Source organism: Mus pahari, chromosome 5 (assembly GCF_900095145.1).
Source record: "Mus pahari chromosome 5, PAHARI_EIJ_v1.1, whole genome shotgun sequence".
NCBI classification, from domain to species: Eukaryota; Metazoa; Chordata; class Mammalia; order Rodentia; family Muridae; genus Mus; species Mus pahari.
The window spans coordinates 147207866-147224384 of NC_034594.1; the positions used below are offsets into that span (position 1 = coordinate 147207866).

At 38.9% G+C, this 16519-nt stretch overlaps 1 protein-coding gene across 1 annotated transcript in view; it reads left to right on the top strand.

The window, feature by feature from the left end:
• Nucleotides 1-16519, top strand: part of Fmn2 (formin 2) — a 304491-nt gene that overhangs the window by 212453 nt on the left and 75519 nt on the right. The window contains 1 exon segment of the mRNA XM_021197955.2: nt 11401-11452. Coding sequence (XP_021053614.1) covers nt 11401-11452 — 52 coding nt within the window.

The window sequence follows — 16519 nt, forward strand, 5'->3', positions numbered from 1 at the left end:
TTTAACAGCCCTGTTTCCTTTGCTCACCAATTCTTTATATGACACCTACTCTCTCACGTAATCTTCCTCCTATCAGATGTCTGCCTTTTAAAGATTCACTGTAAAGTGAACTCGGGACTGTAAACTGCTCTTGTCTGTATAAAACTTTATTGATATCACAGTCGCTCTTTGAGATACAGATGTACTTATCATGAAACTTTAGGTCCAAGGTCAATAATTCCTTTCAGTAGCCTGCGAGTCCTGCCTCCTCTCTTTCCTGCTGAATTGTCAGCAACTTCAGTGCAGTTTCTGTTGCTTTGTTTTTGGTCTGAATTTGCTCTAGTGTACTTTTCATGTTTTCTGTTTCTCTCTATGTTTGTTTTGGACAAGCATCAGCAGGCTCTACCGACCAAGAATTCTTTTTAAGAAAGCCGACCAAGAATTATTTTTAAGAAAGTCCTTGCCTTGGACGTCAGTACAGCAAGCACTTTGTGTGCCCAGTGCACTGTGAGGGTTCACATCTGTGTTGAGCGACCAGATTCCCCTTCCCTTCAGAGCTGCTGTGGGGAGAATGTGTATCCTCAGTGATTAATTCCTGGGGTGGTCCTTTGCCGTTCCTCGGATACCTTGGAGGGTTCAGGCCTGTTCATCTTTTCATTTTTCCTGGTTGTCCACGCAAGGAAAAGTTGTAAGAGTCAGGGCTCGTCCTGGGAAGCATTGCCCTACTCGTACTCTTTGGAATCCTGATCCTCTATGTTTTCATGGCCTCAGAGAATTTTCTTTGTTTTCTATCAGATTCAGCCATGCATTAATTTTCATTTTATTTCATTCTAGTGTGTGTGTGTGTGTGTGTGTGTATATCTTGTATCTAGCAAGTCTATAATACTGTTGAAAATAGGGGTCAACCTTATTTGTTTCTTCTATAATATTGGAATATATTTAAAATAATTTGCATCAAGGTGTGCTTCCAGCTGACTTTATTTCATTGTAAAGGGGCTCATAAACTTATTTGCTAATTTCTGTGTTGACCAGCCATTTTTCTACCATATAACTATATTTATTTCTCATCATATATACTTAGTTGTATATAGTGCATGCTTAAATGTTGAACTGCTAGACCCAGAGTCTCATTCATGACATCAACTTTCCCATACACTGCCTCACCCTGTTCTCTTACCTAGTTTTACTTACCCCTGGGTCTACTCTTAAGGCATCAACTTTCCCAGCCCAAAGTAATATCTTCCCTTTAAGATACCAGCCATGGAACATGGGTCCTTATCCTTGTTACGAGCTACTGGCATTATGTTATTGTCTGAGCATAGATGAATTTCCTCTAACCTGTAGTCATCTGTGAAATGTTAGTCATAATTACTGGCCTGGGTGAATCCATTTTATAGTATCCAAAATTTATATTTAGAATGCCACCCATGTGTCCTCCATGTGATGTAATTAATGTATAAATAATAGAATGTTTTTCTGATTAAGTCTACTCAAGGCTGGGTCTGCCATGAATTTCTGAACAAGTAGCCTCTTTTCTCTTACAGCAGAAAACTAGATAGTTTTAATTTTTTGTTAATATTTTTATATTTATATATTTTTTGGCTATGTCTGTGCACCACATACATGCAGGCAACAGAAGCCTGAAATGTTAGAAGAGGGCATTGGATCCCTTAAAACAGGAGTTATAAGCAGGCAAGTGTGAACCACCATATGGATGCTGTAAACTGAACTCAGGTCTTCTGTAAGAGGAGTGACCACTCTTATCTGCTGAGCCATCTCTCCCACCCTAAGTATTTTCTATTCTTCTCCTTTTTCCATCGGTCTCTTCCGCATCATGGCGAAAGTGTCCCAACTGGTGACATACCCTTAACCCTCTCTGCCTAGCAGCTCCAATCATTCCCCCCTCGGGAAAGTAACCTTACAAGGCTTTGCGCAGAGACCCCATCCACCAACAGTCTCTCCCTGATCTTTTCCATTCCTTCTTTGATTACTGTGATGTTGTGTCATCAGCCCATCCTTTCCTGAGAGAAGAGAGCTGGAACACTACTTCCCATCACTCACACCCATCTTTCCCTTCAGTTTTCTCTCATTTTTTTTTTTTTTGGTTGTTTCTCTTGGAAATAAAGGATTTCATTTTGTGTATTTTGAATCTCTGATGCTGGATGCATGTAAAATTAGAATTAGTTTGTCTTCCTGTTGAATTACCGCTTCAAGACAGTGCTTGCCTTTTTAAAATTTTTTGTAGCAAAAATTCTACTCTCAAATCTAATTCATCTAGTTCAGCCATGTCAGCTTTATTGTGATTAGTGTCTGTACAATGCTGTTTTTATCCTTTGACTTTCAATTTAATCTGTGTACATGTCTGGATTTAAAGTACATTTCCACTAGACAGCACAGAGCTGGAAATTTTCCGTCTAACACTCCCCTATCTGCCCCCCCCCCACAACAACTGCCTTTCAGTTGGAATATTTACACCATTAATTTAATTAAAAACATGATTGCTTTTAACTTGTCATCTTTATATATATTTATCATATATAATGTTTTCTGCCTTTCTTTTATAGGTTATTTTTAGTATTTCATATTTCCATATTTGCTAATTTACTACACATTTTTGACTTATATTTTCAGGATTGTTCTCATGTTCTAATCCATTTAATTCATCACTATCTTCACCATTTTGTCATTGGTACAAAAATCTGACAATGGCAATTGTCTATTTCTCCTGTAGTTATTGCTATTGTCCTGTACTTTAACTGTACACATATTATAACAAAATAATATCTTACTCCTAATTTTCATCGAGGTATTTAGAGAAAGTATACTTCGTATTCGTGTTCAGATTTTTTCTTTTGTTTATTTAGATGTAAGGTTTCCTTTTTTTTTTTTTTTTAAACACTTTTCAGAGTGGTGGATTTCCAGGCTCAAAATTATTGTCGCATTAGAATGCTTGTAAAAATTTGTGTGGATTCTATTTTTGAACAGTTGTGCTAGGCAGCTTTCTCTTAATGTGACAAAAGACCTGAAGTGACCCATTGGAGCAAAGGAATGCTTTATTTTGATTAATGGCTTCTGAGGTTTCATTCCAAGGTCAAGTTGGCCCTGTTGTTTTGGGAGTGTTTGGCAAAAAAAGCCAGCATGCCTCCTGTAATTGAGAGGCTAAAGGAAAAAACAAAGGGGTGGGGGCAGAGAACATGGCGGGTAGAAGAAAAAGAGGAACGATTTTTGCCCCAATATCTGATATCTCTTTCAAGTGCAAAGCCTAGTGACCCCATCTCCCTTAAGCAGGCCATGCCCTAACAGTGCCACAGCAGCATGGCAATTTGGGAACCAAGCCTTTAAGGGACACTAAGTCATAGATACTGTGTGTGTGTGTGTGTGTATACGTGTGTTTCTATACACAGTGCTATAATTTATTCTCCTCTGCTTTCAGTTTCTGATGAGAAACCAACATTAGTTTTCTATTGCTGCTGTAACATATCGTCACATATCTGATGGCTTTAATAGAACATTCAGATATCCTAAATGCAGCGGAGGTTGGTCGTGGTATTTGCAGAGCTGTATTCTTGCTAGTGACTATAAAATACAATCCATGTCTTTGTCTTATGCAAATTCCTCTAGAGAATATTTGACTTTCTTTGGGTATATCATTTAAAGATGCTACATGATACAGTCTGATGCCTTTTATTTAATGCCTTTTTTCAAGACCTACTTAGACAAATCCAAAGTAAACATCCCTGTGAATCAACTACTGTGATGTCTCACCTTCCGGAGGCTCTTATGACTGCTCTATACCTGTTCTCTGCAGGGATGTTCAGACTTCAGATTTTCACTTTGACTTTGAAGGACCTTGGAAGGTGGGGATGAGATTTTTGTTTGTTTGGTTGGTTTTGGTGTTGTTGTTGTTGTTGTAGATCTTTGCTTGGATTTATAGCAGACCCCTGTAGACACGTGCCTCTTAATACTCAGCCAAACTCCAAGAGACCTTGGGGACAATTTCTTTCTCTGCTTTTATGGAAGGTTTATTTCCTTTCCAGATCTCTGCCTCTTGACTTGCCGCCACTTTCCCCTCCCTAGAGTCCCATCCGTATCTGCTCCGTTCCCCAAGATTACTTGCTTCTGTGAGTTGCTACCTCAAAGACACACAGTCTGCAAACTGACTTTCAGAAAGAAATCCAGAGGCTTGGGAGAGCTCCCTGAGACGAGCCCATCCCCCTATGACAGCCATGTTCTAGTGGGTGACAACTGCTCTCCCCTGCATTTTATCTACTTTCCCAGTTGATTAGAGGTAGGCAAAGCTTGGGCCCAGGGCAGTCCAGTAGTGCATGACTTCTTTAAAAGTGCATCTCCCTACTTAGACTGGGCACAAATATGTGTCCTTCACTCTGTTTTTGTTTCCTTGTGTGGTTTTGTTTTGTTTTGGTGTGTGTGTGTGTCTGTGTGTGTGTGTGTGTGTGTGTGTGTGTACACGTGCTATTACACCATAGGTAGCTGTCTGCACATACTCCCCAACAAGGCCTTTTGATGCTTATTCCCTATTATCCTTCACACCTTCTCTCCTTATACGTTACTTCCGGACACCTTGAGTGCTCGAGAGCCTGGCATTTTCAACCCTTTTCTGTATTTATTTGCCAGTCTCTTTCTTACTCTGCCTAGGACTTCATCATTGTACTCAAAATCCAAATGCCTTTGTTTCCTGATCCTTCGTGTTTTTCTCAGTGGGCAGACAATTGTCTCATTTGGCTGTGCTCATGAGTAACAGTGCTACAGCTTTAGCATCCATTTGCATGGTTTTTTATTCCCCTTTTTCATATAATATGTACGTCTAATACCTTGTGTGACAATTTTCACTTTTAATTTGCAGCCTGTAAACCAAAATAAAGTGCCTTTCTCATTGTGGTTTATTGTTGTGTGCTGTTACATGTAAAACCAGCCTGGTAATATGTATGTGAACTGTAATACTCCAGCATATCTACTGTTGTCATTAAATTATGTGACCATAATTTTTCTCCCATTGATTATTTTCTTCATGCAAAAGACTTTGCAAATATACCCCTAGAGGACCCCCGACGAACGATACACAAAACACAATAGATCTTCAAATATTTGTTAAAATATTGTAGTGTTCATTTAAGTGGCTTTAATGTCTAGGATTAAAATACCCTTGCCTTCAAACATTGTTTTGGAAATAATAATAGGGAAAAAAAAAAGAAAGAAAAGCCCACTGAGGAAGCTTTTATGATTTTCAGATTTTTATTTCCAGCTGCTTTATATTTTGATGTTTCAGATTCACCAGTCAGACTTAGTGAATATTGCTTTTAACATTGAAAGCTCAGCCTTGAGATATATGTGTTCACAGTTTTAGCATGAGGCTTATATTGGTTTGAGTTCTGTTGATGGGGGTACTCTTTTAACGTCAGCCTGGTACCAGTGCATATTCTAGACTGCTTTGGTGGCATGATTATTTCTCAATAACAGAGGAAATGGAATAACCCTCATTTTTATATGACATTAGTAGACACTGACGAGAAATTTCCAAAGTGAATAGATGTAGTGACATATAGCTTCCAGATATAGTTTGTTTAAAAATAGTTAAAAATTGAGAATTGTTCCAATTGGAAATAGACAATTTTCTTGCAGCAGCTTTTACAAAGGGTTCAGCATGTGTGTACACTGAATAATTTTCTAGGTCTTTTGCACTTTAGCTTTTCAAATTAAGATTTGGAAAGGAATTTCACAAAAAAGCATTCAGATGAGTATATCGGGCTGGATAATTGCCATGTGTGGCTTTGTTGTAGCTTGAGTCTTGCTACCAGCCATGTGGATCAAAATTTTGATGTACGCATTGTTTTTCAATTGGGTTTTTAAAAACAAACATTAATATGTTATATTTATAGAGGACTCTATATAGGAACAAATGATACATATCTTTACGTGCCCTCAGTCCTAAAAGGTAGCCATGAATTACTGCAAAGGCCAATTTTAATGTCTCATTTGGCTGTTCTTTCTTCATTTCATTGCATTCCTTTTCTTTCATTTCTCCATGCTTTCTTCACCCTAGACTAGTCCACAGTGCATGCCTTATTGTCTAAAAAGCATGAGCAGCATCAGAGAGGGGAATGAAGTGCGCGAAGACTTGGCTCTTCCTTTCACTGTCGAAGGAAAGACACTCTCAGAATCATTTAGTCTGACACGCCTAACCTTCCCAAATTCACTTGACTTTTAGTACATTGTCAAAAGGAGGAGTGTCTTCGAAGTCACAAAACCAAAGCAATATATTTGCCGTTAAGTGACAACCCCAAATGACTCAGAGGATGGGCTGTGCGTCTGTCTAAAGGAATAAGCCATACTGGCTGCACTTAAAAGCGATCCAAATGCACATTCATAGCTAATTATAAACAAAAACTAGTTAACACTTTAAATAAAAGGAAAAATAGCACAAAGATTTAGAGCCTAGACAAGTAGATGAAAGGGCCCCGAGTTGCCTTCCATCTGATATTACTCAGAGGTAACTGTCTCCAATTACCTGAGAATATGTGGTATTCCCTCATGAAAGCTGGAGATCAGAGAGGGCGTCCGTTCCGTGCCTCTGCTTACTCAGTCGCTTGGAACAAGGTCAGCAGAAATACCTCACATTGCCAAAGAGTCTGGAGCCAGGCAGAGACCAGAGACACAAATCACAAGGTCAGAAGACTAACTTAGTAGGGCAGCAACCCCCAGGAATAATTTGTGGGGCCAGAGATTTTCCTGGGCATCAGGGCTGCTTAAGAAAATATCAGCAGGGGCTAGCTTTAGCCACTCGCATGTTCAGTGACGCAGAGCCATCAAGCCTTTGGTAGAATAAGACTAAGACGACAGACAGTCTTGCACCTTAATACTAAAATAAGTGTACGCAAATAAAACCAAGTAAACAATGAAGGCTGCCTCTAAGGAGCTTTTTGTTTGTTTTGTTGCAGTTCCAGCAATTTCTCTGCTCCAAATTGCAGATCTCTACCACTTAAGTTTAAAGGCTAAAGAGTAATAGCCATTCTGTTAGGTTTAATAATATCTATGACCCAGCTCACCTCTGAGGATCAGCAGTTGACTAAGCAACTTTCCCCGCACTCAATTCTCCAGTGTTATGTCACGTATGTCTATTAGAATGATAGTTGTTGATACTCTCTGGAGATTGTCTATTCAAGCCATGCTCTTCTTTGCCATTTTCCTTAAACTTGACCAGCCTGTCTTTGCTCCCAGGTCAGTACTGAATTAACTACTTTCTTTCTCTATGAACCAGCTCAATGAAAAAGAAAATTTCACTCCAGTCTCATGCAGAAAGATGGTGCCATTGAAGTGAGGGTCACAGTTATGAAAGTCTACCGCAGTCTAGTCCTAAAGTAGAACTTAAACCAGATTTGTCTAACATAATGATATGCAAGACCAAAACACTGGCAATAGAAGAATCTGGAAGCTGAAGGGAAAGACACTGATCAGAGCTTGGGTAACTTTCTTGGTAGCAAGTGTACAAGTGGCTTCTCCTAGAGACTTGATCTATGGGGAGGGGATTTTGCGCAATGGTTGGTGTTAACCAACCAGTATGCACACACTTCTGTCGAACCACCAGGAAGGCAGTGGCAGAGGGAACCCAGTTAATTTTTTGACATCTTAGCACATTGCAAACCTACCGAACCCAGCCTATACGCCATTTTAAGTGTTCCTTTGATTTCCCTGTACAAACTTGACTTAGAATCATGATAAGATTGGTTGGTTTGTGTGTGATGCTATTTTTCAAGACTTTATCTATGTATACTAGACAAGTGCTGTGCCACAGAGATATAGTCCCTAGTCAGTCTAGAAGTGACTCGGGCGCTATCACATCATCATAGGTATCAACAAGGAAATGAGCTATTTCCTCTGAAGAGTAGGGGATGAAATCAGACTCGAATTCTGAAATGTAAATATTTTCTTCTCCATTCTTTTCTATTATTCATTGAGCATAGTTTAATTGTAATCTTTTGTTGATAGTGGATTATACACATATAAGGAATTACTATGCAGAAAATCGTGGGGTTTTATAACACTTCACAGAATCACGTGCCTGCCTGCCTACCTGCCTGTGTTGAGGTCAAGGGACAATTTAGCAGAGTCTACCCGTTCCTTCCGTCTTTACACAGCTCCTGGGGATCAAACTCAAGTCACCAGCCTTGTACAGTAAAGCATCCCCAGCCACTGAGCCACCACACCAGCCTGCAACAAATCATTATTTTTATTTCAGAGAAAAAAAATATTACCTCAGGAAATTTAAATATTCAGAAAATAGGTTTGTAGTACATGTAGCAAGTTATCTTAATTTCTATGTCACCTTTAACAAACTGAATGAGTCTCTGCAGATACGACTCTGCTGAGCTTTTGATCACTGTGCATGAAAAGATTGTGTCCTGCACCTCCATGAAGGCAGACTTTTACTGGTCACAATGACAGTTTATTTCAGTTTGCAGGGTTCATCTTCAGTACCCCAAGTAGACAAAGCTTTCTGTGTCATCGAGTTAGCATCAAAATCTATGTTCACATCACAGAGAAATTGTTTTATACAATTACCATACTCTGACTTTTGTTTTAAAAAGTGGCCCAAAAGGGGGACTCCGGCAGCAAATCATTAATTGTTTGTTTCTGTAAAGCCTTATGCTAGATGCCTTAAACTTAGATACAGATTCACTTAAACTTTAAGGCTTTTCATTATGTTGAACAAAGGTGTGGCAGATAGTGGGAGAGTGCCCTACCATTCAGCTACATCCCCTGCTCATGGGTTTGAGACAAGGTCTCACAGTATAGGTCAGACTAGCTTCAAAGTTTGATTTCCCGACCTGCACTCTACAGCCTATGTTCTGGGATAACAGACCTGTGCCACCATGTGTCACTCTCAGAATGTTTTTTTTTTTTCCCCCTTCTTCTTCAGACTGCAATACAAAAGGAACTCTGCCCTGGCTCCTTGCATTGTTGACTCTACATTCAGAGTTGAAATTTGGCCTTTAATGCACTTCCTTTGATCTCCAATTAGACTGTTTATCAAAGCTGATTAGAGTTTCAATATACAAGCCCCTGTAGCTTGAAAATCACGTGAAAATAATGGATAGTAGAGAAGTCCCAAGCATTGCCTGTTATTCTAATTTGACTTTATTATTGTAGCATGGTTATTAGGTTTGGTAAGGAGATCTGTTTTTGTGTTTTATTTCTTTGGTATGGATCAATCTCCTGCCACATTGGATTAAAGTGGTTTTGGCTTTAATTTTTTTAAGCCAACTTTCTCAGGCACTGAAACAAGAGCTGGGTTGGTAGACATCAAAAGGAATTATTACTATGAACTAGCAAGACTCACTTCATTCCACTTACCATGATTTAGGGGCATAAGTTTTTGAAAAGCTGCAAGAATATATTTTCTGCATCTTGATATCATGTCAAAACATTATAAAACAGTGGTTGGCTCACTTAAAGATCTTTCAGATCTTCAGTGCCCAAACGTAAGGAAGACATTCACTTCACATGTACTGGTCATTATAGACATTGTGGTAAATAATTTGCATATGTTGACAAGTGAATCTGATTGGTAAATGTCATGTGATTCACATTAATCTGATGGGAATTTTAAAAGTTCTTAAGAGTTTCGGCTTCATGTGCTTTTAGTTTCATAAATCATTTACTTGAATCTTCTAAACTAGTCTAGAAATTATTCCCATCAATTTCCATCAATGCTTTTAATCTGTGTATTTTCCAAGCAAACAAGCAAACAGTCCTTTATCAAAGTAGTGTTCATTTGGGTTGCCTTTGTTATTTCTCCTTGAAGGTACTTTGTTATTTTAGAATTGTTTCCGGAAGCAAGTCACGTTTTCTTTTAGGCATGCTCAAGGTAGTTTTTAATGACAGTATGTTTGTACTAGAGCCTTGCTGAGCTCAATATCTAATGTGTATCCCAGTCTTTCAGGTGGCTAATGATTGACCTGTAAACGCATGTAAACAATCTAAAGTACAAAAAAGGGAAAGGAAGGGAGAAAACAAACCCCCTGCTGCCAACTCAAATAATCCCTGCTAAATTCTGACATCCATGGAGGAGAGTGTTAGACTGACAATGTGTCAGTGCAGTGGACATGCAATGCAGACCTTGCAGAGCAGTCTTAAAACTGTAAAACATTAACCAACTCAAGCTGCACTGTTGTGTTTTAAGTAGTGAGAGAGACACTTTAATAATACCCAAAGGATTATGGGTTTTATTTGGTCAACACTGCCAATTTTTTTTTTTTTTTTTTATGATTATAGAGTTCATTCAGTTACCCTTCTCCACTTTGCCTTCTGATTTCTCCAAATGGCTCCAAGTGTGATTCCCTGGTTTAGAAACGGGGAAGGTTTATAAATAGATAACTTCTTTATTTACTATTTGTGTAAATATTTTTTATCATGGGCACATCTGTTTTTGTGACAGAGGCATTATGAAGGTTGTGTAGGTGTGGTAATGATATTTTTCTGTATTGTCCTATAGTTTTGTTATATTCTAGCTGTGGGTAGGTAACAACCATGCTATTGTTAATTTGCAAAATCATGACTAATGTTTTGCCCTCCCTCAGAGTTGACTGAAAATAATGAGTGTCTTCCTTAGTGTCTCTGAAACTTTTATGTCAAATATATATGCATGAAGAGAAAGAGAGTAGAGTCATAGAATATTTACAGAATTTCTTAGAAAGAAGGTGAAAGTTGCTGCCTTATATTTTACTTTTGGAGTGTCTATGTGACTTTTAAGCAATATGAAATCTTCATTCCACCATCCTAAATCTGATCTGTGACTTCCTGTCAGACATTTTATTTTTAGAGAAAAACATAGAGTAAATAAATGTAAGTTTGAGGGTCAATGATAGAGGCCCTGCCTGGCATAGGCAAGGCCCTAGATTTGATCTGCAGCACTGACAAAAATAATATAGCAGATAAATGGGTGAATAATAATGTCCCCCGTTCAGAACAGATCATAATCAGTCACTTGAGATCTGTCCCCAAGGATATGGCTACAAGGAGTTTAAAATATGCATCAGCTTCATTTGTTTTAATTTCCAACTTGGTATTTGAACCCGTGTTGGTGTTTAGGTCCCTGTACACTCAATGTAACTATGAAAGAATTTTTTCCATTCCTTAGGTCTCTGTGTCAGATGAAAAGAAGTTATTCATAACCTAAAAGTTTTGGTTGGTTATGTACAAATCCTGTGTTCTCACATATTAGTGTCAATTTAATCAAATTTAATAATGTATCTACCATATCACTGACATTAACAGGGTTAAGATAATATTTGGTTGGAGATCATTAGAATCTGTAATTAAATCAACTCCATGTTATTTAGATTGTATACTCTGTGAGATGGTAGAACCCAGTACCTATTTCACATCTTTTTCTTGCATTTTCAGCTAAAATTGACCAAGAGTCACAGGAGACTGCCCTGACAGAGACTCATAAATGGTAAGACATCACTTTCCTTTAATATGATATTCCTTTTCAGAAAAGCCTTATGAAAGCATTTAGTTTATTTTAATCCCAGGCGCCAGTTCGTGGTTGTGGGGGGCGGTTTGTTGGTTTTGTTTTGTTACCTTCAAGCAAACACTTGGAATCCAATGTAAGAGTGTACTTTAAAACCACAGTGAATTTGTGAAGCCTCTGCAACACCTACCTTGTAAGGAACTGCGCTGTCTTTTTCCAGTGGTATTCTGAAGTAAGGAAACACAAGACGACACAAGATCTGGAGAAAGTGGATTTGTTTTGTTTGTACTTACTTTTTTATTAGCATACAAAAATAACAGGTCTTATTATGATATCTTCCATATTATTACATCTCATTGGACTTTCCTGATATTAGCTCCTCCTTATCCTTGCCCTCTCTCTCTCTCTCTCTCTCTCTCTCTCTCTCTCTTTTGTTTGTTTGTTCCCCCCCCCCCCCGAGACAGGGTTTCTCTGTATAGCCCTGACTGTCCTGGAACTCACTTTGTAGACCAGGCTAGCCTCAAACTCAGAAATCTGCCTGCCTCTGTCTCCCAAGTTCTGGGATTAAAGGCGTGTGCCACCACGCCTAGCACCATCTTATCTTACTCTTCTGTATGCAGCAATTTTGGTCACTCTTACTTTTATTTTCTAAGTTTGAAATAGACCATTCCATGATTGTCTGGCTTTCAGGGTTTGTGTCGCACAGTATAAGAGTATCATAATGTGTTTGTCTTTCTGAGGTGGCATTTTTCTATGACATCTTTTCTTTATTTTGTACCTTGAGTGTCTTGCTTATAAAGTGCCATAGAGAAATTCTATCATAATGCCCATTTGGGATTGTAAAAGCTTCTTGTAATTGGAAATTGTATTCCCACATTTTGCCCTAAATTTGGGGAAAGCTACTGAATAGATTCTCAATGGCTTTAGTGTTTATCACAGTTCTTACTTTTATCCCATTGTTGATTTTGTGTTAATTGTGTCCCAAGGTAGTCATTATGGTCATGGTCATTGTTTTTTTTTTTCCTTGATGTTTGATGCCACATTCCTCAACCTTGTTGTTCCTTGACATTCTCATTCTTTCTTCTGATAGGTTGAGTCTATTTGATAATTCTCCACAGTTTATTTTTCTTTATTTTATTTAATTCTTTCTGGTGTTACTATTATTTTAAATTAAAGTTTTACTACTATTTTAAATTAAAAATTTTTTAAAGTAAAAGGATTTGAATAATATTAAATTGTTGATGATTCTCTTTTTGGCACTGGATATATTTCATCTATACTGCAGACTCTATTTTTGGCTTTTCTCTCCAAGTCATGGATTATGTCTGTCCATCCACTTATTTTTGACTTCTTTGAGGTTGTAGATCACTTTGACAGTTACAACTTTTAAACCCTTTTATCCACTTGGCCTATTTTAATTCACTAGCTGTAGAGTTACAATATTTTAGTCATGCTTCCTTGCTTTTCGTGTTTGCATTACACTTTCAGTTCCTCTTGTCCTCATATTCTTCCTGTGTTATTTGAGGGATCCTTTTATTGAATAACCTCTTTGAAGCTCATTTTGCAGAAGAGAAAAAGAGAACAACATTGGTTTTATTTGAGGCTTCCCTGTGACTCTTCTCTTCTTCTTGCTCTATGCATTTTTCAGCTCTCTTCTCTGTATCTTTTGGACTTCCAAAGCTCCACCCTATCTTTCTGTGTATTTTTTTTTTCCTTATCCTGACTTTTCTTCTTTGCCCAAACCATGCACACAGCTTCTAATCCACCATCTTACTCAGCCGTCCTCAGGAAACTTGTTTCAAGAATCAAGCTTGAAAGATTTAGTGATAGGAAATTTCCGTTTCGATATGCAAAAGAATCCCACAGAGGAATCCATGCGCTTCCTTGAGTGACCTGCACTTTTAGAATGAGGATTTGGAGTCAGGGTCATGGTTAGGAAAAAATTCCTCAGGAGTCTCCATTTCTCTGTCTTCACTGAATCTTTCTCTCTGCTCTTAGTCATTCTCTAGGAGAAAACAACTTTTTTTTTTTCCTGTGAAAAACTCTGACTAATAAAGAGAAAGACAAAGAAAATGTATCTACAGAGAGAGAAGTGGGGAGAAAGCGGGGAGGGAAAAAGAGAGAAAGAGAAATGAGATGGGGGAGGGGTGATGAAAATAAGGGAGAGGCTGGAAGACAGTGACTTCTAAAACAGTTTCACATGTTTGTAGAAGCTAGCAAGTCTAAAATTAACCAGGCAACCCAGAGAAGCTGATGTTGCAGCCTCAAGTCTAACATCAGTTTGGGGACAGAATCCCTTCTTGCTTGGTGCGGACAGACTTCCTTCCTTCTCCTCAGCATACAGGCTTCAGCTGATGGGATGGGGCCCAACTATGTATAAAGAGAAATATGCTTTCCTTAAAGTCCACTGAAGGAAGTGTTAAACACATCTCACACCTGCCTTCACAACTAGGCTGGTGTCTCAATCCCAACTAGAAATCATAATCCATCCAAGGAAGAAGTACAACTAGTGATCATGCTCAGGGGAGACTCTAAGTATTCTCAGCGAAAGGATTTTATTGAATAAATTCCCGTGGCTTCCTTTACTAGGCAAGTTCTTAATAGCCTCTGTGCAGGGAGCACACACTGAGAAGCTCCTGAGTTGCTGTGCTAGGCAGGCTGATTAAAGAATTGCCAAGGTCTAAGGAAAAAGCTGAAGTGAAGACATAAATTGTATCAACCACAAATTCAAGGAGTTGTAAATACTTATGATAAAATGCTTAGTTAGTACTACAACAATTTTGATGTTTAGAAATGAAAATAAGTAATGGATTATATAAAACATTTAACACCCCCCCCCACATACACACACACACCCCATAATGTTTCTTTATGCCATTTCACCAGCAATACTATGTAGACTGGACTTGGTAAGTGATTGATGAGATGTCAGCTTCTGTGTTACTGTTGTATTATTGTCATCATTAGAGACTGAAAAACATATGGTAGTAGGGAGTGGGAGCTAGCTCACTCACTGAGGTGCTTGCTTCACAAGCATGCTGAGTTTGGCTCCCTAGGTACCAACCAGAAAGCTGATCATGGCACTGCATACCTATAGTTCCAGAGCAGGGACTACAGGTAGCAGGATCTCTTTGAGCTTGCAGACTAGCTCATCCTGACAAATTACTGACTTTCAGGTTCAGAAAGAGACCCTGTTTTAAAAACTAAGGGGGAAAATTATAGAGAAAAGTACTTAAATGTTAACCTCCAGTTTCCATATAAGCATACAGATACATACCTACAAACATATGCGCACTCATGCACACTTGCACACACATAAACACACACACACACACACACACACACACACACACACCAATATGGTTGCATAAATAGACCACAAAGAGGAAAACAAGGGGCTCAGGACTATACACTTTAGGCTCTACTTGCAAGTATCATTCTGGAAGAAGTGAGCTACTGTCTTCTCATTGCTCTGCCTAAGAGAACTAGATGTATTTGGAGTGAGACTGGGAGAATTCCAAGTCTAAAGACTTTGTCAATAAAAAAATAAAATGGAGGTCTTAGCAAAGAAACACTCAGGAACATTCTTGTATCCCATGATGCAGCATAATACATGACAGTTTAGCAGAAAGACTAATGGGTAGAAAAATCCACGAAGGATCACTTGGGTATCACCGTTAAGGCTTGAGATTTAGAAACCTGTATGTACTCCTTAAAGGATCTATATTGACTCAGGACCCCCAAGACCAAGTACTCAGCACAAAGGAGGTTTATTTGCCCCAAAGGAACAAAGACCAGGGGTTGAGAGACAAAGGCTGGAGACAGAGAAAAGGGGAGAAGGGAGAGGGAATAAGGGACAAAGGGGTGAGTATTTGTCCAGGAGAGAAAACAAAGGAGTGCCTTTGGATCCAGGAGAGACAGTCAAGGCCCATAGAAAGATGGCAGTTTATAATGGTAAGAAGGGAAACCCATGCTAGGACGAGGTGTTTACTTCTAATTGAGCATATTACTTAGGCAAAGCAAGGGAGCTTTTGACTGTTGGACGCCTACACCTCCATGGCTAGACCTGGAGCCTCTTGGAGTGGAAGTGGCCAAATAAGGGAATAGACCTTAATGTCTGGCTTTAGAATGTAATCTAATGTTTGTTTGTTTTTTGTTTGTTTTAAAGTAAGGCAGAGGGAATGGGGAAGAAGGGCAATATTCTGCCAGAGCCATGTTTGCCATGCTCTGGCTGCCTGGAGTCCCTTCATAGACTCTCTTCTCATGAACCTCAGAGCAGGGTAGTACAGACAGAAACATTCTCCAATCTGCCTTGGGATCCTTCACTGCATGTCGCAAGCCATATAACCTCTCACCAACCCCTGGCCGAGCCATTCTGACTCTGAGAACTCCCAGGATGCCAGACTTAAAAATAAAAATCTCACAATATTTACTCTCCGTGACCCATGTTTGCCAGCATGAACTAAGCTCCTACTTCTGTAAGAATAGCTTGTAAGCCAGGAGAAATGTTTCTGCCTGGGTGTGCCAAGAATGCCACTCAGTCAGGTTGACTGGATCCTCTCAGGCTGATGGGGGGAGTAGTCAGTTGTTTTTAAGCAGATTCTAAAGTTCCAAGCCTCCTTTGTGTGTAACTGTGAAGCACTAGCTGTATTCTTGACCCTGCTACCTGCTACCCCCATTGTTGGATCCTATAATGTGCTCGCTGTCTGTATACACATCAGTAGAACTCAAAGCCTTGGTCTTTTAGGACACTACTTTGTGTTCCTAACTTGGCCCCCCGCCTCTGACATGGTCAGCTAAAACTGAAATAATACTGAGTAATGCTGATGACATCTGTGTACTAGACATGTCAGTTCACTCAATATGGCTGATGAAAAGGTGAGCCAAGAAATTGTATTCATTTAGATTTACAGTGTTCCATCATCTTCATCTTTCTATGTTTTTAAATCTTTATTCTTGTCATTTTTTTATATATCACATTATCATAAGCCAAATCGCATCCATCCTGGGGGTAAGATCTGGAATGAACAAAATCTATTCAGTCTGTTT